General features: G+C 40.3%; 1 protein-coding gene across 2 annotated transcripts in view; it reads left to right on the top strand.

The window, feature by feature from the left end:
* The window catches only part of spidr (scaffold protein involved in DNA repair), a 341,449-nt gene that overhangs the window by 35,623 nt on the left and 281,384 nt on the right, over positions 1-24,442 (top strand). For both annotated transcript variants that reach the window (XM_078540540.1, XM_078540539.1), the window contains exons 4-5: positions 11,127-11,339; positions 15,806-15,969. In XM_078540540.1, coding sequence (XP_078396666.1) covers positions 11,127-11,339; positions 15,806-15,969 — 377 coding nt within the window. The remainder of the gene's footprint in view (positions 1-11,126; positions 11,340-15,805; positions 15,970-24,442) is intronic.

Genomic DNA, 24,442 nt, shown 5'->3' with positions numbered 1-24,442 from the left:
AGGCCATCTTTTAAGGACCATTATAGCAAAAGTAGTGGTAGAGAAGTTAACCCAATTTTTTACTTGTTATGGGCTACTGGTAGTGATACAGTTGGATCAAGGTTCCGTTCTTATGTCTAAAAGCTTTCAAAACATGGGACTTATTGGAGTACGTAATGAGTAGTTTGGGTATAAAGCAGTTAATGTCCACACAATATCATCCACAGATACAGGGAGCTTTAGAGAGGTGCTATCAAATTCTCAAAACAATGATTAAAGCATATTGTTATGAACATCCCAATGATTGGAACAAAGGACTGGATTTTCTTTTATTTGTTACCCGAGATTCACCAAATGAATCTACTGGTTTTACCCTTTTGAATTAATTTACGGACATGACGTAGCAGGTCCTCTGAAATTAATCAAAGTTTTTAGTACAGAGGGATGAATCCTCTATGTTAGATTATGTATCCATGTTCCAAGGACGGCTCACGGGAGCCTGCAAAGTGGCTCAAGAACGTCTAAAAGTTTCTCAAACAAAGATGAAGGAATGGCAAATAAGCAAACTATGACTCAAACACTACAACCAGGGATGAAGTGTTAGTGTGATTGTCTTTATAGGGGGAATCCCTGAAAGCACGGTTCAGTGGTCCATACAAGGTAATTAAGAGGGTTAGTAAAGTAAATTATTTGATAGACACCCCAGATCGTAGGAAAAAGAATCAGCTGTATCATCTCGGGAGGCAGTGGTGTAGTGATATTGTGACCAGACCAGTAATCCAGAGACCCAGGGTAATGCTCTGGGGACCTGGGTTCGAATCTCACCATGGCAGATGGTGGAATTTGAATTCAGTAAAAAATCTGGAATTAAAAGCCTCATGACAACCATCTGATTCACTAATGTCCTTTAGAGAAGGAAATCTGCCATCCAGACCCACAGCAATGTGGTTGACTCTTAAATGCCCCCTGAAATTAGCCAGCGAGGCCATCATCCCATGAACGAATAAAAAAAAATTGATATGTTGAAACAATGTCATTATAGGGAGAAGGATATGTCAGGTAGTTAGCACAGCCAGGCAGAGTAAGCAGAAAGAGACAGTGAAAGTGAGCCAGAGGAGATTTAGACACTTCACAAATTGAATCTCCTTTAAGACCCTGTACCTATCTTGTCTTGTCTTGGATATCAACAGCTTCCTTGTGAGCCGGAGTCTGTCTTGGTGGTCAACTCAAATGATGAATCCTCCATGCACGTCTTCTGAGCAACTGACCAAATTGCCCTAACCACTGCAGCAGAGATGGTTCTTGCTATGGCGCTGTGCCATGTAAAGTAAAGCCTGCTTTTAGCCTATTTAATTGGTTTTTAATTACGTCACTGTTCATCTCCATGCTTTTTCCAGATGTTCCCTGACAAGGCCCCCTTTGAAGGTCAGACTTTGAGGTACCATAGCCAGCTTGTCTCTGCTTTGTTATCTCCAACACCGTTATCAATCTCCAGAGCTGGGAGAAGGCAGCATATTTATTGCTCCTTAACAAAGCTCAGTCTGTTTATCTTCCCTGGTACGAGCTGTCCTATAGTTTTGTCATTTTGCAGAGCTTGCTGATTCCAGCAAGGCTTTCAGTTGACTAAATTAACCATCATGCTTTGTGTTTTGAGCCCACAGCGCAGTTTAGTAGAGCTTTTTACATATCTTCTTTGGTTTGGGTCCGTCTTATACCTTGATGTTCCATGTTACCACCATGAGACAGACTCCACGCACAGAGTTACACCACAACTGGTCTACATTGATTAATGTAAAAGAAATAAAGAAACAGTTACATAGTTAAAAAGGTGATTATACATTAAAAAGGTAAATAATATGTTGACTTACACTCCTACCCTCTGTTAGTTAACACTGAAATATTAGGACAGTTAGACACCATACTTTCATACTTAGAGGCAGGACAACGAGAGGATCTAGTGAGGTTACTTACAGAATTTTAAAAAATCTGTAGGGATAAACCAGGATGTACAACCTTAGCCATACATGATGTGGATGTAGGAGAATCCTCTCCTATAGAACAGCATCCTTATTGCTTAAGACCAGAGAAACAGGCTCAGGTGAAAGAGATCCAGTACATGTTGGAAAATCACCTCATTGAACCCAGCCAAAGTAGCTGGAGTTCACCTGTTCTGTTAGTGCCTAAACCAGATGGTACAACCAGATTCTGTATAGACCACAGAAAGGTCAATGCAGTAACAAAAGCAGATTCCAACCCAATTCCTCGCTTGTAAAACTGTATTGACAGAGTTAGCAGTGCCATGTTTCTTACCAAAATAGATCTGTTAAAGGGATATTGACAGGTTCCTTTAACACCTTGAGCTATAGGAATATCAGCCTTTGTCACACCACATGGTATTTTCCAATGCCGAGTGATGCCTTGCAGGCTAAAAAACGCCCCAGCAACTTTTCAGAGGCTATTGAACCAAGTGGTAGCCAATTTTCTGAACTGCTTGGTTTACCTTGATGATGTACTGATATATAGTGACATTTGGAAACATCACCTGAAACAGCTAGAAGCCCGGTTTAAAAAACTACAGTCAGCTGACTTGGTAATAAACCTTGCCAAAAGTGAATTCGCAAAAATGCGAGTAACTTATCTAGGACATAATGTAGGGCAAGGACAAGTGTTGCCAAGAACAGCAAAAGTAAAGGCATTGGTGAAGTTCCCTGCCCGTAAACTAAGTGCGAGATCACGAAGTTTTTGGGGATATGTAGGTTTTGCCGCAAATTTGTACCAAGTTTCAGAACCATAGCTGCTCTGCTGATGGACTTACTACAAAAGAAAGCCAAGGTAGTGTGGACAGGAGAGTATCAGGATCTTTTGAAAGGCTAAAAGCAATGTTGATCAATGAACCAATGTTGACTGCTACAAATTTCACTAAACCTTTCAAAGTAGCAATTGTTGCTAGTGACCTGGGGTAGGTGCAGTCCTGTTACAAAAAGTTGAATTGGGCATAGAAAGGCCAGTGGGATACTTTACCAGAAAGCTGATTTGACACCAAAGAAAGATACTCTACAGTGGAAAAGGAAACCCTGGGCTTGCTAATTGCTCTTAAACATTTTGACGTCTATGTTTGCCATGGATATAGGGAGACACTGGTATATACTGATCATAACTTCTTAACCTTTGTGGACAAATTTAAAAACCAGAATGACAGCTTATTTCGATGGAATTTATTATTACAGCCTTATCACATAAAGATTGCCCACATTGCAGGGAAAACAATGTAATTGCTGATGCTTCGTCTAGAATTTAACTTGGCTTTAAATTTGCTGAAGGCTGAAGTGATACAGGGAATAACTGTATTAGCTTTGTATAAAAAGTGAATTAATGAGTGTGTGGGTGTGTTTTAGTATTTTTGTTTATGTTTTATTACACTTTGTAATGAAATGCATATAAATATAGCATTTCATTTCTCCAAGGCGGGAAGTGTGATGAACACGTTAATCACAGAAAATGGTTCATCTTCAAGGACTAAGAACATTCTGGAAGAATTTGTGTTTTAAAAGACACTGTTCCTTAAAGGGTTAATGCAAGAACTCTGCTTTTCTTGGAAGAGATATCCATTTACAAGAAAAAGGTATTTAAGCAGTTGTAAAGAAGCTGGAAAGCTCTTGACCCTGGTGAACCTTGTACAAAAGGGGTCACGTGGTAGCTTATGGCTCTGGAAAAAACAACGCCTGGAATGGTGTTTAAAAGTTGGTTTTGATTTTGCTTTGAGAAGAGAAGGAACAACTGCTTATGAAGGAAGACAGCAGCCTTTTTGCGGTCCAGAGCCAGTCCACAGCTGGAAGTGAAGAAAAGTTGTTTCTAAGTTGCTCTATGTGCTGGAATTGAGTACCTGCAGATGTTCCTCGAGTCTGTCTGAAAAGCAGTGCAAGAGTCATCGATTGTTTCACAGATCAACCCGAACGCCATTTCAAGGGACATCGCCTTTCCATTTCCCTTGAACTACTAACTTGTAACCTTTGGCAGAATTCCTGTATTTTTATTTTATTTTTTTTGGTATATGTGTTTGTGACTGAGGGCATCTCGCTAGAGTGACTGGTATATTTCATATTTCGTACTGTATGTTAATGAGCTTTGCCTTTCTATTTGACGAAATTGGTTTTATAATAAACCCAGTAGGTTTGTTGTTTATTGAAAGAAGCCTGGTTAAAGTTTCTTTTACTCCGGGTAACAGTAGTGAAGATAAATAATTGGCCATTTCGGTGAGTGAATCAAACTTTTAAACTAATGGTGTGACCTGTGGAGTAGTGGGGCTAGTTAAACTGTGTATTCCTCCCATCCCAGTCGTAACACTAATATATTACCCCAAACAACATGGATTCTTGAGCAGTAATCTTTTATGTGGCACCTTATTGAATGTCTTTAGGAAATCCAAATACACTGCATCTACTGGTTCCCGTTTATCCTCCTTGCTTGTTACATCCTCTGCGAATTCTCATAAATTTGTTAAACTTTAGTTGTCATTATTTTTAAGTATGCATGTATAAGGGGATTCACTTTATTCCAAATGAAAACAAATGATATATGTATGTTGGAAAATATTACAATGATTGCTGGATCCCTGTTGGAAATGTGAAAGGGGGAGACAGTGGCATAGTGGTAATGCCATTGGGCTAGCATTCAAGAAACCCAGGATAATGAACAGGGGACACTGGTTCAATTCTCACCACGACAGCTGGTGGAATTTAAATTCAATTAATAAAATGTAGAATTGAAAGCTAATCTCAGTGATGGTGACCATGAAACTATCATTGATTGTTGTAAAAACCTATCTGGCTCACTATATGTCCGTTAGGGAAGGAAGTCTGTCCTTAGCTGGTCTGGCCAAAATGTGACTCTAGATCCATAGCAATGTGGGTGACTCTTAAATGCCCTCTGAAATGGCCTAGCAAGCCATTCAATTTAAGGGCAATTAGGGATGGGCAACAAGACCAGCACTTGCCACATCCCATGAAAGAATAAATATTTAAAAAAAAGGTTGTTTGGAAAATGCTTGAATTTAACAATTGTAAAACATTTCCAAAAATAATGATCTCAATTGAGTATCAGGATTTGATTGAGATGTCAGTCACCAATCTCTGTTATACTCACTTTGTTTTGGGGCACAACATTTCTCTCTTGTCAAAATGACAAGTAAATTCATAACTGCTCCATGATTATAAAAATGGGTCTTACTGGAGCAATCTTCTACTTGAGTAATAGTTGACTTAATTCTAAGCATTGTATAATTAGGCAAACTATTATATTGGCCTGCCACTGGGTCAAAATCCTGGAATTCCCTTCCTAACAGCACTATGGGTGTGCCTATACCACATGGACTGCAGCAGCTCAAGAAGGTAGCTCACCACCACCTTCTCGAGGACAACTAGGGATGGGCAATAAATACTGGCCCAGCCAGCGAAGCCCATATCCCGTGAATGAATGAAAAAAAATGATTATAACTCTATTATCCTCTATTTTAAAATTCCTTGCCTCTTGTTATTTCCTTCTTAGACTGTCTCCTCTTTGCCCAAAGGCATAATCTCCATACCCTCCATTGAGCGTTTTGCTTTATCTTTGATACCCATTCCCTAGCCACCGACTCTTGGCAAGTGCTGAGGCTGAACCAGACTGTTCACAAACTTTGTGCCATATTTGACTCTGAGATCAGCTCCAATCACATTTCCATCTATGTAACGTCATTTGACTCTGCCCCTGCCTCAGCTCATCTATGCCTTTGTGATCTCTAGACTTGACCAATTCAATGCACTCTTGGCCAGCCTCTCACATTGTACTGTCTGTAAACTTGAGTGCATTCAAATCTTTGCTGCCATGTTCTAAATCGCACCAAGCCCTGTTCACCCAACACCTTTTGCTTGCTGACCTATATTGGTTTCCAGATAAGCCATGTCTCAATTTTAAAATTCCCATCCTGATTTTCAAATCCCTCTATGTCCTTGCCCCTTCATACCTCTATAATCTCTTCCAGCCATGCAACCTCCTGAGATATCTGCACTGTTTTAATTCTGGCCTCTTGACCATCCCTGATTTTAATCGCTCCACCATAGGGGGGTGGCATTTTCAGCTATCAAGACCATAAGCTTCTGAATTCTCCCCCTAAACCTATCTGGCTCTCTTCCCTCCTTTGAGACTCTCCTTAAAATCTGCCTCTTTGACCTAGCTTTTGGTCATCTGCCTGCCTTGGTGTCAAATTCTGCTTGATAACCTCCTGTGGAGCACCTTAAGATGTTCTATTATGTTAAAGGTGCTAAATAAATTCAAGTTCTTTTTAAACTTTTGTTCCTTCACTTTACTGCTTATCTCCTCACATGGATGCTCTTAAGGTAAACCTTTTCAACTTGTCCTTCTTGAGTTTACTAGTTCAGTTTACAGTTCTTGCTGCTAGGACAATGGCACCAGTTCAAATAAGTTCAAGTTCATTTTCTGGAGTAGGTTGTTTTGATACTGATGCCATTGTCCCACAAAATTTAACCTCTCCTGCATCACTTTGGTAATTTTAGAATTGTATATAATATAACATAAGCCTCATCCCAGGCATCTTAATCTTAGCTTTTCACCTCATAGGTTGCTGGACTAAGCATCACTCTGGGACTTGGGGCAGAATTTTCTGCCTGTCGAGCAGGTGGAGTGGGAGCGGGTGCAGGCGGACGCGGACCCAATCAGTGCCCCCGATCGGGTCCGCACTGCCGTTTTACGTGGGTGGGCCAATTAAGGTCCGCCCAGCGTGACGCGCACTGGGCAAGGTTGGACGGGCAGCTCTGTTAATTATTTTAATTGAAAGTTAAATGGCTTTAATAGGCCTTTGACAGTTTTGTGGGCGCGCAGCCGACTTGGGTGCCCGCCAAACTAAGTCTGAATTACATCGGGACGCACGCCTTACGTCACCACGTGTCATTTTACGCCTCGGCGAGCGGCCCCACCCCTGCTCGCCGAGCCGAAGATTCAGCCCTTGAACACATAACCTAGACTGATATTCTAACACCAAGGAAATGTTGCATTGTTGGAAGTGCTGCCTTTGGATGGGATGTTCAATTGTGGTTCCGTTCAGCATTCAAGTAGATGTAAAATATCCCTTGACACCATTCAGAGGGGAGGAGGAGGGGAGTTCCTTTGATTAATCAACACTATTCAAAGCAGATTACAGTATCGCAGTATCTTTACAGTGCAGAAGGAGGTGATTTGGCCCATAGAGTGTGCACTGGCTCTCTGAAAGAGCATTCCACCTCGCCCCACTCCCCTGCCTTATCCTCGTAACCTTGCACATTCTCTCTTTTCAGGTAGCAATCCAATCCCTTTTTGAATACCTCAATTGAACCTGCGTTTCAGGAAATTTGTTCCAAACTCCAACTATCCTGTGGGTGAAACAATTTTTCTTCACATCACACTTACTCCTTTTGCCAATTATTTTGAACCTGTGCCCTGTAGTTCTTGATGTTCGGTTGAGTGGGAAGCTTCTCACTGTTTACCCTGTACATACCCCTTAGGATCTTGAATACCTCTATCAAGTCTCCTCTCAGCCGCCTTTTCTCCAATGAAAACAGCCCCAACCTTTCCAATCTATCCTCATAGCTACACTTCTTCATCTCGGGAATCATTCTTGTGAATCTCCTGTGTAGTCTTCCAATGTCTTCACATCCTTCCTCAAGTATGGTGCCCAAAACTGGGCGCAGTACTCCAGATGAGGCCTAACTAGTGTCTTATACAAGTTCAACATGATCCCCTTACTTTTGTACTCAATGCCTCTATTAATAAAGCCCAAGATACTATATGCTTTCTTAACTGCTCTCTCAACATGCCCTGCCATCTTCAGTGACCTATATGCGTAAACACCGAGGTCCCTCTATTCCTGCACCTCCTTTAGAGGCGCTCCCTTTATTTTATACTGTCTCACCATATCTTTCCTGCCAAAACGAATCACCTCACACTTTTCTGCATTGAACTTCACTTGCCACTTGCCTGCCCAACCCACCAACATGTCTATCCTTTTTAAGTTCAGGGCTATCCCCATTACAGTTGGCAACATTCCAGTCTTTATATTGTCTGCAAATTTTGAAATCAGGCCCTGCACACTGTAGTCTAGGTCATTAATATATATCAAGAAGAGCAAGGGTCCCAACACTGACCCCTGAGGAACTCCACTACAAACCTTCCTCCAATCCGAAAAGCAGCCATTTATCACTACTCCCTGTTTCCCGTCACTCAGCCAATTTCTTATCCAAGTTCCTGCTTTCCCTTTTATTCCATCACCTGGAATTTTGCTCACAAGCCTGTTGTGTGGCACTGTATCAGATGCTTTTAAAAAATCCATATACACCACATCAACAGCATTTCATTTATCAACCTTCTCTGTTACCTCCTCAAAAAACTCCAGCAAGTTAGCGAAACATGATTTGCCCTTGAGGAAAGCCAGCATGGATTCATCAATTATCCTGCACTTGTCTGTGATAATTGATTTTATCCCATACTATATTTTCCAGAAGTTTCCAGACCACTGAGGTTAAACTGACTGGCCTGTAGTTGCCAGCTTTATCCTTGCACCCCTTTTTGAACAAGAGTATAACATTTGCAGTTCTCTGGCACCTCCCCTGTATCTAAGGAAGACTGGAAGATTATCACTAGTGCCTCTGCAATTTCCATTCAATTCCCTCAGTACCCTTAGATGCATCTCACCTGGTCCTGGTATCTTATATATTTTAAGTAAAGATAACCTTCCCAGTACCTCCTTCCTCTCAATTATAAGTTTTTCTACTGTACTTGTTACCTCCTCTCTCACCTCAGCCTGGCTAGCAAGCTCTTCCTTTGTAAAGACAGTCAACACCTCTGCTATTTCTCCAGCCTCCACATGCAAGTTCCTTTTTTTGTTCCTAATCAGCTCTACTCTTTCTTGTACCACCCTTTTATTATTTACACGCTTATGGAAGATCTTGGGATTCCCTTTTATGTTCGCAGCCAGCCTCTTTCCATGCTCTCTCCTTGCTTTTCTTATTAGTTTCTTCACTTCCGCTCTGGTCCTTCTATATTCAGCCTGATTCTCCATTGTAGTTTCTACCTGACACCTGTCGTACGTGTACTTCATCCTTTTCATTTTTGCCTCTACCCCTCTCATCATCCAGGGCACTCTGGATTTATTTGTCCCACCTTTCCCCTTCAAGGGAATATACCTTGACATTTTCTGCAATACTTTTTCTTTGAAGGTGGCCCATTGTTCAGTCACTATCTTTTCTGCCAACATTTGATTCCAATTCACTCGACTCAGATGCATTCTCATCCCATTGAAGTTGGCTTTCCCCCAATTAATTGCCCCTGGTCTGGATTGTTTTCTGTCCTTTTCCATGATTAACTTAAACCTTATGATACGATGGTCACTGTCCCCTAGAGGCTCTCCCACTGATACTTGATCCACTTGGGCCGACTCATTCCCTAGAACCAAGTCTGTTATGGTGTGGCAGATAATGTGTTCCAGGTGGAACAAATCCATGAGGGAAACTTGATCACGCGGTCACAACTGTTTTGCAATTTGTATTTTATTTCGAGATGTGTTTCCTGAATTCAGAAGTAATAAGATTCCCATGACTTCAGAGATTTTTAGAAAACTAAATTAAACATTTATTAATAAAAGAAAAGATTTCAAGCACATACACAGAACTACAAATTATTACTAAAATAGCTCCTAAAACCCCTAATTGATCTGGCTTCCAGTTACACCCCCGTGAAGGCAACAGTAAAACAAATAGATTAAAACAGACCCAGGCAAAGCAACACAATACCCTGGACAGTAAAATTCAAAGTGAGTTTTCTCAGCTTCAGTTCCTGTAGACAGCAACTTGATGCACAGACGCTGGAGGCTTTTTGCACCTGTTATATCTTAGAATTCCTTCTCCTCTTACACATAGCATTCTCTTTTTAATGCTAATTCCATTTTTCCGATATGTCTTTGGAACTTTACCTTTCTCATAATATAAATCTTCTCATAGTACGACTTTTATCAGTAACCTCTAAAAAAAAATAAACACACTGTTTGGCTTTGCTTCCCCTGGCTAGGTGTTACATCCTACCATCTTTTTGAAATTTAAACTAACCTAATTTATCTATAAATGCAAATTTTCCTTGCACCTCATTCTAAAACTTTAGCCATGTTTATGTATTTAGCATTTAAAACCTTGCTTCTTTTCATGACTCAAAGCCTCCAGACCAGCTGTCTCCAATTTAATTAAACCCCCCACACGCACACAGAAACTATCCAAACCCCACTATTAACCTACCTTTATAATAAATCACAATAATATTATGAAAATTATTATATTTTCATGACAGGTCCGAAATTGCATGTCCTCTCATTGGACTGGAAACATACTGCTGTAGAAAATTATCTTGAACACATTCTAGGAACTCTCGCCCCTCTTGTCCTTTTGTTCTATTCCAATCAAAGCCTATATTTGTATAATTGAAGTCCCCCATTATGATTACTCTATAACTGTTGCACATCTCCATAATTTCTTTGTAAATTTGTGTCTCCAAATCCCTTCCACTAGTTGGTGGTCTATATATTACACCAATCAATGTTATTGGATCATTCATTACCTCTAGCCAGAGAGGTTCTATCCTTGCCCCTCTGGAACATCCCCTCTCTCCAGTACTGTAATGCCATCTTTAACCAGTATTTCCACCACCCCCCCTCGCCTTTTCTTCCTTTGCTGTCGTTCCTAAATACCTTGCATTCTGTCTCTCCTAAATATCTTGTACTCAGGAATATTTAATGCCCAGTTGTGCCCTTTGAGCCAGATTAACTGGTCATTTATCCTTCTATTTGTGAGACGTTGGCTGTGCACAAATCAGCCACTGTGTCACAAAGGTGATTAAAATTCATAACCAATTTAATGGTTCTGAGCAATGTTGGAATGTGAAATAGGATGTGAAAGGTGTTCTATCAGCGCAAGCTTATTCTTTAAATGCTTTGCTGGCATCTGACTTTTGAATTTAAATGTCATTTTATTTGTAATCTAAAAATTAAACCTTTGCTTTAAACTTTCTGTATTTTTAAGCACATTATATGTAATGCGCAATATGTAATTCGATTTTTTTTTATGTTTTGTTAGGTACAGCAAATACTGCCAGTCGGAGCCCTGAGGAAACTGCAGAAATCACGTGGAGCTCCAGTGACAGTGATTTGTCAGATGGAGAGGTACTGATGGATAATTCGAGAGTTTTAAAGGAAAGAAGATCTGCCCTGAAAGGCCAAAGTACAGTGAACTCTTACCATAAATACATCTGTATGCTCAATTCATTAACAGACAATCAGTCCAGTGAAGGCAAGTAATTTTTCTGTCAAGTGCCTGGAAACATCTGGTAATTAGAAAATGGTTAACAAGTTGACTGAGTAGCCAGCTATGCAGCAAGGATCCTCAGATTTTATATAGTCCGAGGCTTTTAGGGTAAAACTTGGCAATTTATAATAGGAAGAAATTAAACTGAAAATAATATTCCACCGTGCCCACATTTTCTGCAATAGATTGAATTATTTGTTGATTGTGGTTGTAAAGCAGTCCAAATTTTGACAGTGTAAAGGATTCACTCATGCACTGAAAGTCTGTAGCTGTAGAGCCAAAATAGATGATCTATTACAAAATAGATTACCCATCACATAGTCTCATCTCATCAACACCAACCAAAAGTAAAAACCAAGGTGAACCTGGGACGGGAACTCACTGGAATGTCATAGGGGAAGCACACAGCAAAGAATACTTTGCATTCAAATGTGGCCCTAGTCTGATCTGCTGCAGAATACTGCTCTTCCTCATGGCTCTGCAGCAGCCTCACTAAGATCATAGATGTGCATGAAGATGCTATCAAGGACGCTTAAGTGTACTCTAACTGGCTCCTGGTACTACCTCATGTTAGCCTGCTTGCCATTCACTGCAACACCATTGTGCTTACTGAATTGAAAAGGCCAGGAGAAACACAGAAATTCTCATTCATTAAGATTTGAAAAACCCACCAAGAAAGCACTTAAATCAAGTGCCGTTCTAAGAAACAGCAGCAAATATTCATGCAGCCAGTACACTGTGTTTCTTGTCACCACACTGGAACAGGAAATTGGTGCCACTGACGTCACTGCTGTGCTCCCGGAACAGAAAGTCAGCAGCCACTCCTTCCGTAGGCATGTGCCATGCTGCTGACATCATTGCTGTGTGCTCATTGTCTGTTGAACACTGGCCACCCTTTTGCTTGCCCCGCACGCCGCCCCTTTTGTCACGTAAACTGACCATCACCACCCTGCTCGCTGCCCCCCTCGTTGCTTCACTGACCATTGCCGCCCCACACCAACAGTTAATGTGAAATTCCTGCTTTTTAGACAAATATAGAACAAATATAGATTTCACCTGTTATTTTGTTGGCTGAATTTATAAATTAGGTAATCATAAATTAGGATTTATCGACTCACTAAGGAAATACTTAAGCCAAATGAGTCTATCCACAAACATTCTAAGAAACAGATGAGCCCATCCACAAATATTCACTCCCTCCACCACCGATGCAGAATGGCAGCAATGTGCACTATCTACAAGATGCACTGCAGGAACTTACTCAGTCTCCTTAGACAGCACCTTCCAAACCCACGATCACTACCAGCTAGAAGGACAAGGGCAGTAGATGCATAGGAATATCACCACCTGGAAGTTCCCCTCCAAGCCACACACCATCCTGTCTTGGAAAGATATCGCTGTTCCTTCACTGTCACTGAGCCTAAATCCTGGAACTCCCTCTCTAACAGCACTGTTGGCGTGCCTGCACCACATGGACTGCAGCGGTTCAAGAAGGCAGCTCATCACCACCTTATCAAGGGCAACTAGGGATGGGCAATAAATGCTGGCCTGGCCAGCAACGCCCACAACCCAAGAATGAATAAAAAAAGTCACTGAGCCAAATGGCCGCCTTGCCCTTTCATTGAGCTGCAGGTATTATTTATTGTTCTTTCTGCTTGTGTTATTCAGTTTCATTGTTCTTTGATGCAGGCAGCTGGCAGTGTATTGAGTGTGTCCCCTTAAGTTGTGGTGGCAGCAAACGCAGCCACAGCTCGTATTAACCCACTATGCAGATGGATGGTATGGTGGGATAAGTGCAGCACAAAGAACCAACACCTCATCACTGATTTGACTCCTCTTGAATACGGTGGACAGCATTCAACCAAATCCACAGAAGACATGGCCAGTACAGTCACCTGCTCCATAAGTGGAAGAGGGACAACCCAAAATGCAATTATGGCCATGAGGCCCAGATCATGGGCGCATCACATCAACTTCATTTCTCCATTTGGCGTCTCAGGAGGCCAAGTTGATAACCAAACTAGACATCCCATTATAGACTTTTCCCGTCATATGAATGTAGTAGTATTGGATCATCTGAATGAAGAATTCCAATCTGAATTTTGCATGGATCAAGCATCGAGAGGCGCTATTATAATAGAATAAATTGCTATGCAGGAAGTGCTTGTAGGATTGTTTTTGTGTTTCCTAACTTTGAGCTTTAGGCTTTTGGCTCCCTTCATGCAAATTACTGATTTAGTAGATTTGCATGTAAGTTATTAGGATATATATAAAAATTAGGTGTTAAAATTAAAGGCAATTTGGATTAACAAAATCGATAAAGAGAGATGTCAAATTGAGATGTTATTTTAGCAGTCTATATTGTTAGCCAGGAGCTTAATCATTGGAAAGCCATTGGGAGTGCCCCTCTAATGCTTGATGTATCGCTTTGTGGACTTGTTAAATCACCCCTTACAAATGAAGCATTTTCCTCACAGAGGAAATCACTGTTGATATATCTCCATGTGTTTGATGATAGAACGTTGTCATCAGAGACCAAGGAGCAGGTTGGGATGTTGATTGGATGGGTGGCAAGTGAGGATTGGTACATGGTGTGGAGGGGCCAATTTTAAAATAAAGAAAAGAATTTAGCTTTCTCACATAGGTTTTATTTTTAAAAGCTGACAATCAAAGTTGTGCACAGTGGAATTCTGACTATCAGAATGAGTTACTATCGCCAAGTTTGCGGATGACACATAAATAGGTGGGAAGGCAATTGGCGAGGATGACGCAAGGAATCTACAGAGGGATATAGACAGGTTAAGTGGTTGGGCAAAAACTTGGCAGATGGAATATAATGTGGGAAAATGTGAGGTTATGCATTTTGGCAGGAAGAATAGAGGAGCTGAGTATTATTTAAATGGAGGAAGACTGCTGAAGGCTGCAGCACAGAGGGATTTGGGAGTCCTTGTGCATGAATCCCAAAAAGCAAACATACAAGTTCAACAGGTAATAGGGAAGGCAAATGGAATGTTGGCCTTTATTTCAAACAGAATGGAGTATAAAAATAGGGAAATCTTGCTAAAACTATACAAGGCACTAGTTAGACCTCACCCAGAATACTGTGAACAATTTTGGTCCCCTTATCTAAGGAAAGATCTACTGGCATTGGAGGCAGCACAGAGAAGGTTCACTGGGTTGATCCCTGGTATGGAGGGATTTTCTTATGAGGAGAGGTTGAATAGGTTGGGCCTGTACTCACTGGAGTTTAGAAGAATGAGAGGCGACCTTATTGAAACATAAAAGATTCTTAGGGAGCTCTACAGGGTGGATGCTGAGAAGTGGTTTCCCCTTGTGGGAGAGTCTCGGACCAGAGGGCATAATCTCAGAGTAAGAGGGCACTCATTTAAAACAGAGATGAGGGGAAATTTTTCCTCTCAGAGGATAGCCAATCTGTGGAATTCTTTACTGCAGAGGGTTGTAGCGGCTGGGTCGTTAAGTATATTCAAGGCTGAGATAGACAGATTTTCAATTGGTCAGAAAATCAAGGGTTATGGGGAAAATGCAGGAAAGCAGAATTGAGGATTATCAGATCAGCCATGATCTCATTGATTGGTGGAGCAGACTTGATGGGCCGAATGGCCTACTTCTGCTCCTACTTCTTATGGTCTTATGGAAGGCATTAAAGGCTGCCTTAAAACACATCCTCCTGTAGTGATTGGGTGGTTCTAACTTAGGTTTGCGTAGGGAAGCCATATTTGGTGATCTAGAGGAAGAAATATTAATGAAAAAAATTTTTTGAAAGAGGGTCAATTGTTCCAAGTTCAGAAATTCTTGGACGAAAATGCAGTGTTTAGCCATTTTAAAAAAAACATTGTTGCCAGATATTTTAAAATTGTATCTTTGCTTTATAAGAGCTCAATATAGTATACATCATCCTATAAATGACATGTTTCTGTCTTTTACTTCTGGGAGACGTACCTATGTGGCCAGCTTTCAGAAGTTTAAGATCTCCTTGCCTGATATGTCATCCCTGCCATAAGTAGGGAGGCGCTAACAAAGTCAAGGGTGGATTCTACCCGAATAAGTGACTGCAGTGCTTCCTGTGGAAATTATTGAGGGGAAGCGAGGAAGAGTTTTTAAAGAAAAATTCAAAAATAACTGCCATTGTGTAAACCATTGTTATGGTACTTATCCAAACTTGTTTCATTTTCTTACTTTTGCTATGATAACCATCCAACTCAGCTGTCTTGAATGTGCAGACTAATTGAGAAGTGTAAAACAACACCAATAGACATTTCATATTCTCTTCAGCCAACTCCAAAAAGCTGTCTTCTCCAGGTGAATTCCAATCCTGATCCAGGCCACAATTTAGAAGCAGCATTTGTAGATTTTAAAATACCTTCTAAACCTTTAAATATTGTTTTTTTGGAGGTGGCTGAGTTCAAAATTGGATTGCTCTCTTTTTACAGAGGAACCACCTGCTATTGACTGGGACAGTATTAGTGACAATGAAGATACGACTTCTGACAAAATGGAGTGTTTAGTGGATCCTGACTTCACTGATTCAGATACTTCAACTAACAGTAAAGGGTGTAACAGAAACTGTGTAACTCAGCAGTCTGAATCTTCAGTGGTGAGTTTGATTTCCTTCTGATTCTTTTAATTTTGTTACAGTAATTTCCTTTTTTGAGTATCAATATATAGGTCGATTATGAACTGAAGAATCACCATTGGAAAGCTTTAGTGAAGTTTAGGCCTGATGTTGGATTGCAGGTTTGTGAGCAGAATGACTGGTGCTTTAACTTATTGTTATGGGTTAAGATGACCTGAATTGAATGGATTTTTGAGGGTTTCTCATTATTGTTACCATGAATCGTAATGTACTTTGAGGGTCCAACGCTGCTGATTTCATGAATTCAGTAGAAAATGGCAGAACATTCTTGGGAGGATTTTATAAGACACTTATGTGAGTCTGCATTTTGGCATGCCAGGCCCATGTTCAAATTATTGACATTTATATTCTCAAATTACTCTGCAAGTTGATTAGCATGAAATATGAGGCTGAAGCTTCAGTGTAAACAATGCTGTAGTCACAGTCTGTTCTGGAAGAAACAATGCAGCTGTCTCATTTTAAAATTTGAAATATGTTAGTACAGTATAAACTTCCTGAATTTTCTATTATTTAAGTGCTGCTGATAAAATAAATATGAAAGTTTATTTTTTTAAATGTACTGGTCCATTATCTCTGACCGTCTGGTGAAAGCATTCCACAATATTGTAACTTCATTGGCTGGAGGAGAAAGCTGAACACGTGAAAGACGGCTTTTGAAAATGGAAGTATATATAAGTTCCCCATTTTTGGTGCTTCAACAGTTGCTTTGGAAATTGTTCCAGAAATTTATTTGTAATCAACTGTGTTCGATGATGGTGTCAACTACAGAAGAGTAGACATTAAGAAATATGCCTAAGCAGCTACTTAGTACCATCAGTCTAGTTAATTGTTCTGGGTTCTGATAGTTCAAATAAACAATTAGGAGCTACCTCCTTGTGTATAAAACTACTGTTTTGCAGAGAATAAGATTACAATTCTCATGAATGTAACCTGGCAATTTAAATGATCCTGCTTAACTGACCACTATGTATCTGTCTGAACAGTTACCTTCTTTAGTATCTGTGTGCACATGTATCCTGCTAGTATTTGTCATGCAAAGCATCCTTATAAGTACAATAATGTACTACCTATTCAGTTAACCAAAACTATTGCCAGAATTTTCACGCAGATGGAGAGGCTCTCTGTCTTTGCAGAAACGTCAGCGGAGACCTGGACCCAGCGGTCCCACCCCAAACCCGGCCTCCCCAATTTATGCTGTGGGGGGGGGAAATGGGGACAGGTTCTAATGTGCACATCCATGGTTCATGGAGGCAACTGCACATGTTAAAGTGCAGCTGCTTTCAGGCTGATCTGATTTTGGCTAGTGTGATGTCCAAAGCATGATTTGTATATTCCAAACAATCTCCTTCTGGTAGGAGAAGGTCTAAAGCTACTAGAGTTCTTTGGAGAAAGGAAGGGTACCCTGGGGGCAGAGTGCCCTTTTCACCATGATCCCGGGGCACATTTTGGGAGAGGTATTGTGCTCTTTGAGAGAGGTAACGTGCCCTTTGGGATTGTTAAAAATAGATGAATGTATGTAAAAGGTGCATCAACTCATTAGAATTGTGAAGCTCATTGGAACTGTCAAGTGAACAATTAGGTTGGCATGGAAGGTAGGAGGGACCATGGGGTGTGGGTGGGGGGCATGAGGTGGTATGGATTGGCATGGGTGGGGCATGGAGCGTATGTAGGGGTGTGAGGGCTGGAGGGCTGTTTTATGTTTTATTTATTTTTGATGTCTTCGAGAAAGTGCTGGAGCACCAAGGCTGGCCTTCTGCCCAGCCTGCATCCACACTGTACCTCCAGAGCATTTTTTCCTGGGTCGGGTTTGTGGAGCCGGGAATTGTCCCGATTCTGCTTGTGTTATTGCAATTGATATTTTTCTTTGACAGTATGCTCCATTAAAGGAGAAGGAAAAAAAATAGAGGGAGTTTTGAAAGTATGTCTTTATTTTGCAGAAGTGCCAAAGTTTTATCAAGATAGAGATCCCCACATTGGCATTTCGCAATGCTGCCCTGCTGTGGTAGTGTCAAAGATAGGAAACAACAATCCTTCACAGCAATAAGTAGGGTCTGCAGAGAGTGGTTCTTGGGCCACTTCAAGGAAAGAAATGACATACTTTCACTAGTTCTCCTTGTACTAATTTATCCAGTTCAGAATCTACCTTTGTTCCAGCAGACAGATCACCCCTTGCTGATGGTAAAGACAAAGTAGACATAGTGGCACACTGGCCTAAACAGACACCAATATCACCAACATGGCAACCAGAAATGATATAAGTAAAAGCTGCTGGTAATTACTTGGCAATGCCAGAGTGCAACAGTATAAGAAATTATGCAATTAAAACGCATGGTAAGAAGGAGTTTACTGCAGTATGTCAGGGAGAAGAGGCAGGTGGAAACCCTGTATTTTCCAAATGTTACAACAAAAAGATACAAATCACAATAATGCTGTTGTAATTTGTTGCATTCGAATGCATTTTGAAATTTGCATATGATGCATGGCTGTTTGCAAGTTTTTATGTTCTCCCCAAACAACCGGAACAAGTGATTTGTAATTTGAGGACTGAGCTAAACAACTGATTTTCATAACTTTTGACATTTTTCTTCTTGTTCTAACTTTCTCCTTTTCCCACCGCTCTACCATGTACCCATCCTAACCCCCTACCCCACCCCCCCACTCACGCTAAGTGGCGCCTTGGTGGGATAAGATACCACAGAATTTTGTTGCTGTCCGGTATCTCATTCAAGTAGCTAATCTTTCTGTGTAAAATTGGAAGCAAGTGCTTGAGTGCAAAAGTGTGATGATGTCACAGCAAGTTTGTACATGCATCTAATTTGAAAATACCAAAGTTAAATCTTGTTCCAAGACTACTCATCTTTCACATTTTGTTCCTAAGAGGTTGTTAGGTCAAGTGGGAATGCAGTAGGGTATACTGAGTTGAGTGGAAACCTCTGCAGATTTGATTCTTTATAATCCAGGGGAGACCTTGGCTAATTTAGTATCTGTATGGCTGCTCCAATTCAGATACACTAAACCAGACAAACCAGGGATCAAAATGGAATTTCTCTGCTCTATGTTACAATCTCCGTAGGACTGATTACTTAAAAAAAAAAATTCAAACTTCTAGTTAATAGCGGAAAGAATGACACAAGATTTCACGTATTAGGACTTTTACTGTGACATAAGACTAAAAGCAAAATTGACTAAGCACTATCTTTGTAGGCAACTTATACTTTAAGCCACAAAATAGAACTTTTCCCTTTTTTCTTTTAGCATAACCAAAAACACACTTCACGGATATACTTTACATTGTCATTGTAGTAGATTTTCAATTCTTCTGGAACCAGCCCAAGGTGATTTTTAGCCCCTGAGGGCTTGCTTATGTTGTTTTACTTTCTCAGCCTGAGAACTTCTCTCTAGCTTAGATGAATCTTCCAGTCTTGTTTAACTCCTTATGAATTCAGCCTTTTCAATCTAAGCTTGAGCTCCCACCCATATTACAGCGTGGTGAATCACAGCATCTTGCTCCCTTGCTGTCCCTCTTCTGGATTCTGGCAGACTAATCTTGCCTGTGAATTTTTTCAGGGGTATTTGGACCCTTCCCTTCTCAAATTCCCATTTTCACAGCAGTGTGAATCATACTGGCCTTGTATCCAGTTAGAAATGCTGACTAGTTGTTCTTGAGATGCCAACTTTATCATGTTGGAAATAAATGGACTGTTTAAAGCATGCTGTTTATAATTAGATATTGTCAATGCTTTATGGGATTTTTGGAACCCACAGTCTATCCACTGTTAGCACCCAGGTTGCTGCCATTGTCTCCAAATGTAAACACATTGCACCTTCTCCCCAATAAAACAATCTGTGCCCCCGATAATCTCTCACAATCAAATCACCCAAGCTTGCTGTTTGGCAGACTTAGAACAGGTCACAGGACCCCTCCTTCATTTTACCTTAAAGACACAGTCCAAAACAAAAATCTTTTAAACCTCATAATTATAATAAAAACAAAAATACCCTTCATCAGAACTAAGACATATAGAAATGAGATGAAATATAAGCTGGTAGAGGGGTATGGGACAGGTAGAGCTCGATAGGGGGCCAGTGATAGATGGAGGCCAAGAAGAGACTGCCAAAGATGTCATAGACAAAAGGACAAAGGGGTGTTGATGGTGGTGATATTATCTAAAGTATGTGCTAATGGGGACATTAAGGGTAGCAAGCAGGACAAGCTAGTGGCAGATGGCCCTAGTGGGGGTGGGGTGGGGGGAAGGGATCAAAATGGGCTAAAAGGTGGAGATGAAACAATAGATCGAAATAATTTTTAAAATAGGAAGGAAAAGAGAAATATATTTGTAAAAAAATTATAAATTATTGGAAAAAGGGGATCAGAAAGAGGGTGGGGATGGAAGAGAGAGTTCATGATTATGTTTCATCTCATTTCTATATGTCTTAGTTCTGATGAAGGGTCATACAGACTCGAAAGTCAACTGCATCCCTCTCCGCAGATGCTGTCAGACCTGCTGAGTTTTTTCAGGTATTTTTGTTTTTGTTCTAGATTTCCAGCATCTGCAGTATTTTGCTTTTATGCTCATAATTATAATATTTGTATCATTCATTCTCTCAGTCAACCTACCGAATCATCTCAGGTATTAGAGGTAACATTTTCAAACAATACTGCAGTCTAGTACATTTATTTAAGTTGTACCTTATAATATGCAAAGAAGCATTTTATAGTATATAAAATATCCAAGTTGTTAACATTGGGAAATTTTGCTATTTGAAATATTTATGTGCGATGTGTTACTGTGGCCACTGGGTGGCTCTAAACCTCACTCAAGCTCTGTCTTGACACTTAAAGGAAAACAAATACTGGCACTCCATTTTACTAGAGTGGCTATGCTCTGGGGAGAAGTTTAACTTAAGGGTTACAATTTGTGAGTAGACAAATTCTCCTTTCTCACACCATGCTCTAAAGAACCACCTTCTAAGAGGAGAAAAAAAAATGGGGGAGAATAATGACTCAACATCAAAGCTATGTCTGAAGCCCAATCCAACTTAAACATTGATTAATGTGGTCAGAACCCCCATGCCTGTCTTCCCCACCCCATCCCTGACCAGCCAAATTGAATGGAAAGAGCAATAACAGATTGACAAAGTCTGTGTAAATGTATTATGAAAATAAAACGTACATGCCTATAAGTTGACATTAGTTTTAAACCTCTAATTTTCTTAAGAAAACATCATGTCTTGCAATCACATAAATCTTTTCAGCATATGTAAATTCTGATTAAACTCAGAGCTGGTTTTTTTAAAATGTAAAGTCTTGACCTTATTGTAGGTTTTAACTCATCATTGTTCCTCTGTCCTTGATAACATGTCACATGTTTAAAACTTTGCCAAACGGATTCAGTGGTGCCCGTGGAACTAGAGATCTCTGTCAGGGTTCAAGAATAATCCTATGCATGTGGTAATTGCATTACAGAAGTGGAAGACTGATTTCTACTCCTTCAACCCTGCCCCCAGCCCACCCCACCCCAGCCCACCCCAGTCTTGTATACTTGGCCTAACAAACTTCATTATTCTCTTAGAAACAAAATGTGAAACCATGCTCAGTACTCCCATGATATACTTTTAATTATTAGCTGGTCAGTACTGTTAGGAATTTTGTTAGGTTCATAGAGATCCATAATATATTAAAATTTTGTTAGGCAAGTTCTTTCACTACCAGAGCAGAACATTGTTGATGATATCTCCAAAGAGAAGTTTTGTGTGAACTTTTTATTTTAGTGGAATCCTTTTTGCATGGTTTGAGAATGAATTCCCTACACCTAATAAAGATTGGGAAGCTAATTGCTCACGTGTCTCAGTTTGAGAGATCTAGAAAGCTTGTTTATCACGCATGACCCTTTTTTGCTATGACCTCCATTAGGGGGCAATGTAACTTCACAAGCCAAGTAGTATATAGCATTTCCAGTGCTACAGGCAGAACTACTATGGTTTGTTCTAGAAACTTTGTGGCAATTTTATTTTGTTAAAGGATGGTTCAGTGTAGTTACGGGGTGGGAGGAAGAAATGCTACATTTCAATGTGACCTGGATTTGTATCATCCAGTGATGGCAGTGCTTGTTGCTGGCTGTTTTTAAAGAGAGGTTTTGTTTTGGAATATGCACATGTAGGCTTCACAAGATGTTTAAATGCGTCCTGTGAGATTGGTTGAAGTTGATAACTTTACTCTGAAGTGAAAAACTTCTGTTTAAAGTATTGCTTGGCTGTAGAGTGTGCAATGGTGTGTCCATTTATAATTTTGAATTGTTTGAATTTAACCTACATAGAAGCTGTTTTTTCTTCAGCTTTCTTTTACTGACTGGGGTTCAGATTACCTGTATTTAAATATTGTTTAACTAAGGAGTGGCACTAGCTGTGGTATGAGGGCTAGACCATCCTACGATTACTTTTGTGCAAGGTACAGGAAGGAAATGAACTGTAAAAATAAAGTTCAAAAGTAAGGGAACATAAAATCAAAACCTTAATGAAGCAAAAAAGCAATCTTTTGAGTTAATTAATAGCCCTACTTTTTCAAAGTAGGGGGAAAAATAATCCCTTTCTATGGACTAACCTGAGATTATTCTTAAATGGCAATTTTATGACTTCGACCTATTTGGTGACTATGCACTCATGCTTGAGGCTTTCAGCAACCAGTGGGTACTGCAAGGACTGAAGCATTTGGACATGGGCAATCACATTATTGAAGTTATATGTTTGCTTTATGATTTAGTTTTTTGTTCTCTTTGTAAAGGGTACACTTGGTTTGATGACGTGGGGCAACCCAGTGTCCCCATCTAGTTTCATTACAGAAAAGGAACACTAAGAAGAAAATAAAAATGAGCCACCCTGCTGTTGCACATGAACTTGTGGCTGGACTGAAGTGAAAATCACTTATTAGCCCTCCTGGCTACAGAATTGTCAGCAGAGACTTTGATTCTTGAAAGCTCTAAACTAAGTTATTAATATGCAAGTTTTATGGACAGTGAAATTGCCATTTTACCCATAAATTCCCATAAAAGTGGCTGAAACATAATCAAGAATATCTCCAAGATTAATGGAGGAATAAGGATGAGATGTTGGTTTTCCACCCTTGCTGACTTTGGGAGAGCAACTTGTGCTTAAAGAATAAAAGGGTAAACACTAGACAGGAGGCTAATTGATGCTTACAGGAATGGGGTGGGGGTGGCAAAGAGTGAATGGATGAGGCTTGTAAACTGGCAGAAACAAAAGGGTTGGAGCCATCTCAGGTGATCTGTCAGTAGGTGGAGAGGAGGAGTTGTAGAATGGGAAATAAGGAGTTGGAGGACCATGTTGAAATATTTGTGGACAATACTCAGGGATGAAAACCAGCATTTTTTTCCCTTAGTGTTGAAACCACACAGATTGAGAGGAAGAGAAAAAACTGAAGATGTACGATGTGCATTTTGTATATTGTTTTCATATTAAAAATAAATAATTCTTGCTAGTAAAATCTCAACTGCTATGTTGGACATGGATCCTGGTGAATGTGTGACAGTCAGAGTGACTCTTAAAATTGAAAACTCCTTTCACAGCACCACCTACAGGCATAAAAGGTACTCTTGCTACTGCGGTGGATTTTCCCATAAGAGTAAGTCGTATTATGATCCCCAAAGAGACTGATAACTTTTGAAAAGATATCGGAACTTCCAGTTAATATCTGAATGGATGACATAACAGGATTTCACATTTTAAGATGTTTACTGTTACAAATTTACTAAAAGTACTATTGACTCAACACTATTTTTGTAGGCATTTTATATTTTAAACTACAGGACATAAGTTTTAACACAGTTGAAAAAGAAAACACTCTCCTTAAATAGACATTCAGTTCTCCTGGAACAAGTGCAAAATGATTCTTAGCTCCCGAGGGTTTACTTCCGATCTTTCCCTTTCCCAACCTGGAAACATTTAACTCCAGCGCTATCTTTCACAGTGCAAGTTTTGTCCAGCTGAAGGGAGGCAAATCTTTCAGCCTCATTTAACTCTTCACGAATTTAGTCTTTCCAATCTGAGCCCAAGCACCTACTGCATTCCTGCGCAGTGAAACACAAAATTTCGGCCCCTAGCCACTCCCTCTCTCCCAGACTCTGGAAAACTAACCTTGTCCGTGTATTTTCAGGGCTATCTTAGACCCTTCCCCTCACCATAATATCCATCTTCCCCTCAATGCGAATCACATGGGCCTTGTATCCAGGCAAAAATGCTGATTTGATATCCTTGAGACCCCAACTATCTTTTATCTCGAGGCAAAGTAAGGATGAGCAATGTATACAGGCCTATCCAGCAATGGCCACATCCTGTGAAAGAATTTAATGGACAGTTTAAAGCACAACTTCTTACAACCTGATATGCCGACACTTTTCTGGGGCTTTGGAGACTCAGG

Source organism: Cetorhinus maximus, chromosome 4, assembly GCF_964194155.1.
Source record: "Cetorhinus maximus chromosome 4, sCetMax3.hap1.1, whole genome shotgun sequence".
In the NCBI taxonomy this organism is placed as follows: Eukaryota; Metazoa; Chordata; class Chondrichthyes; order Lamniformes; family Cetorhinidae; genus Cetorhinus; species Cetorhinus maximus.
The sequence above is the reverse complement of the archived record's forward strand: the minus strand, read 5'-3'. Positions and strand labels throughout refer to the sequence as shown.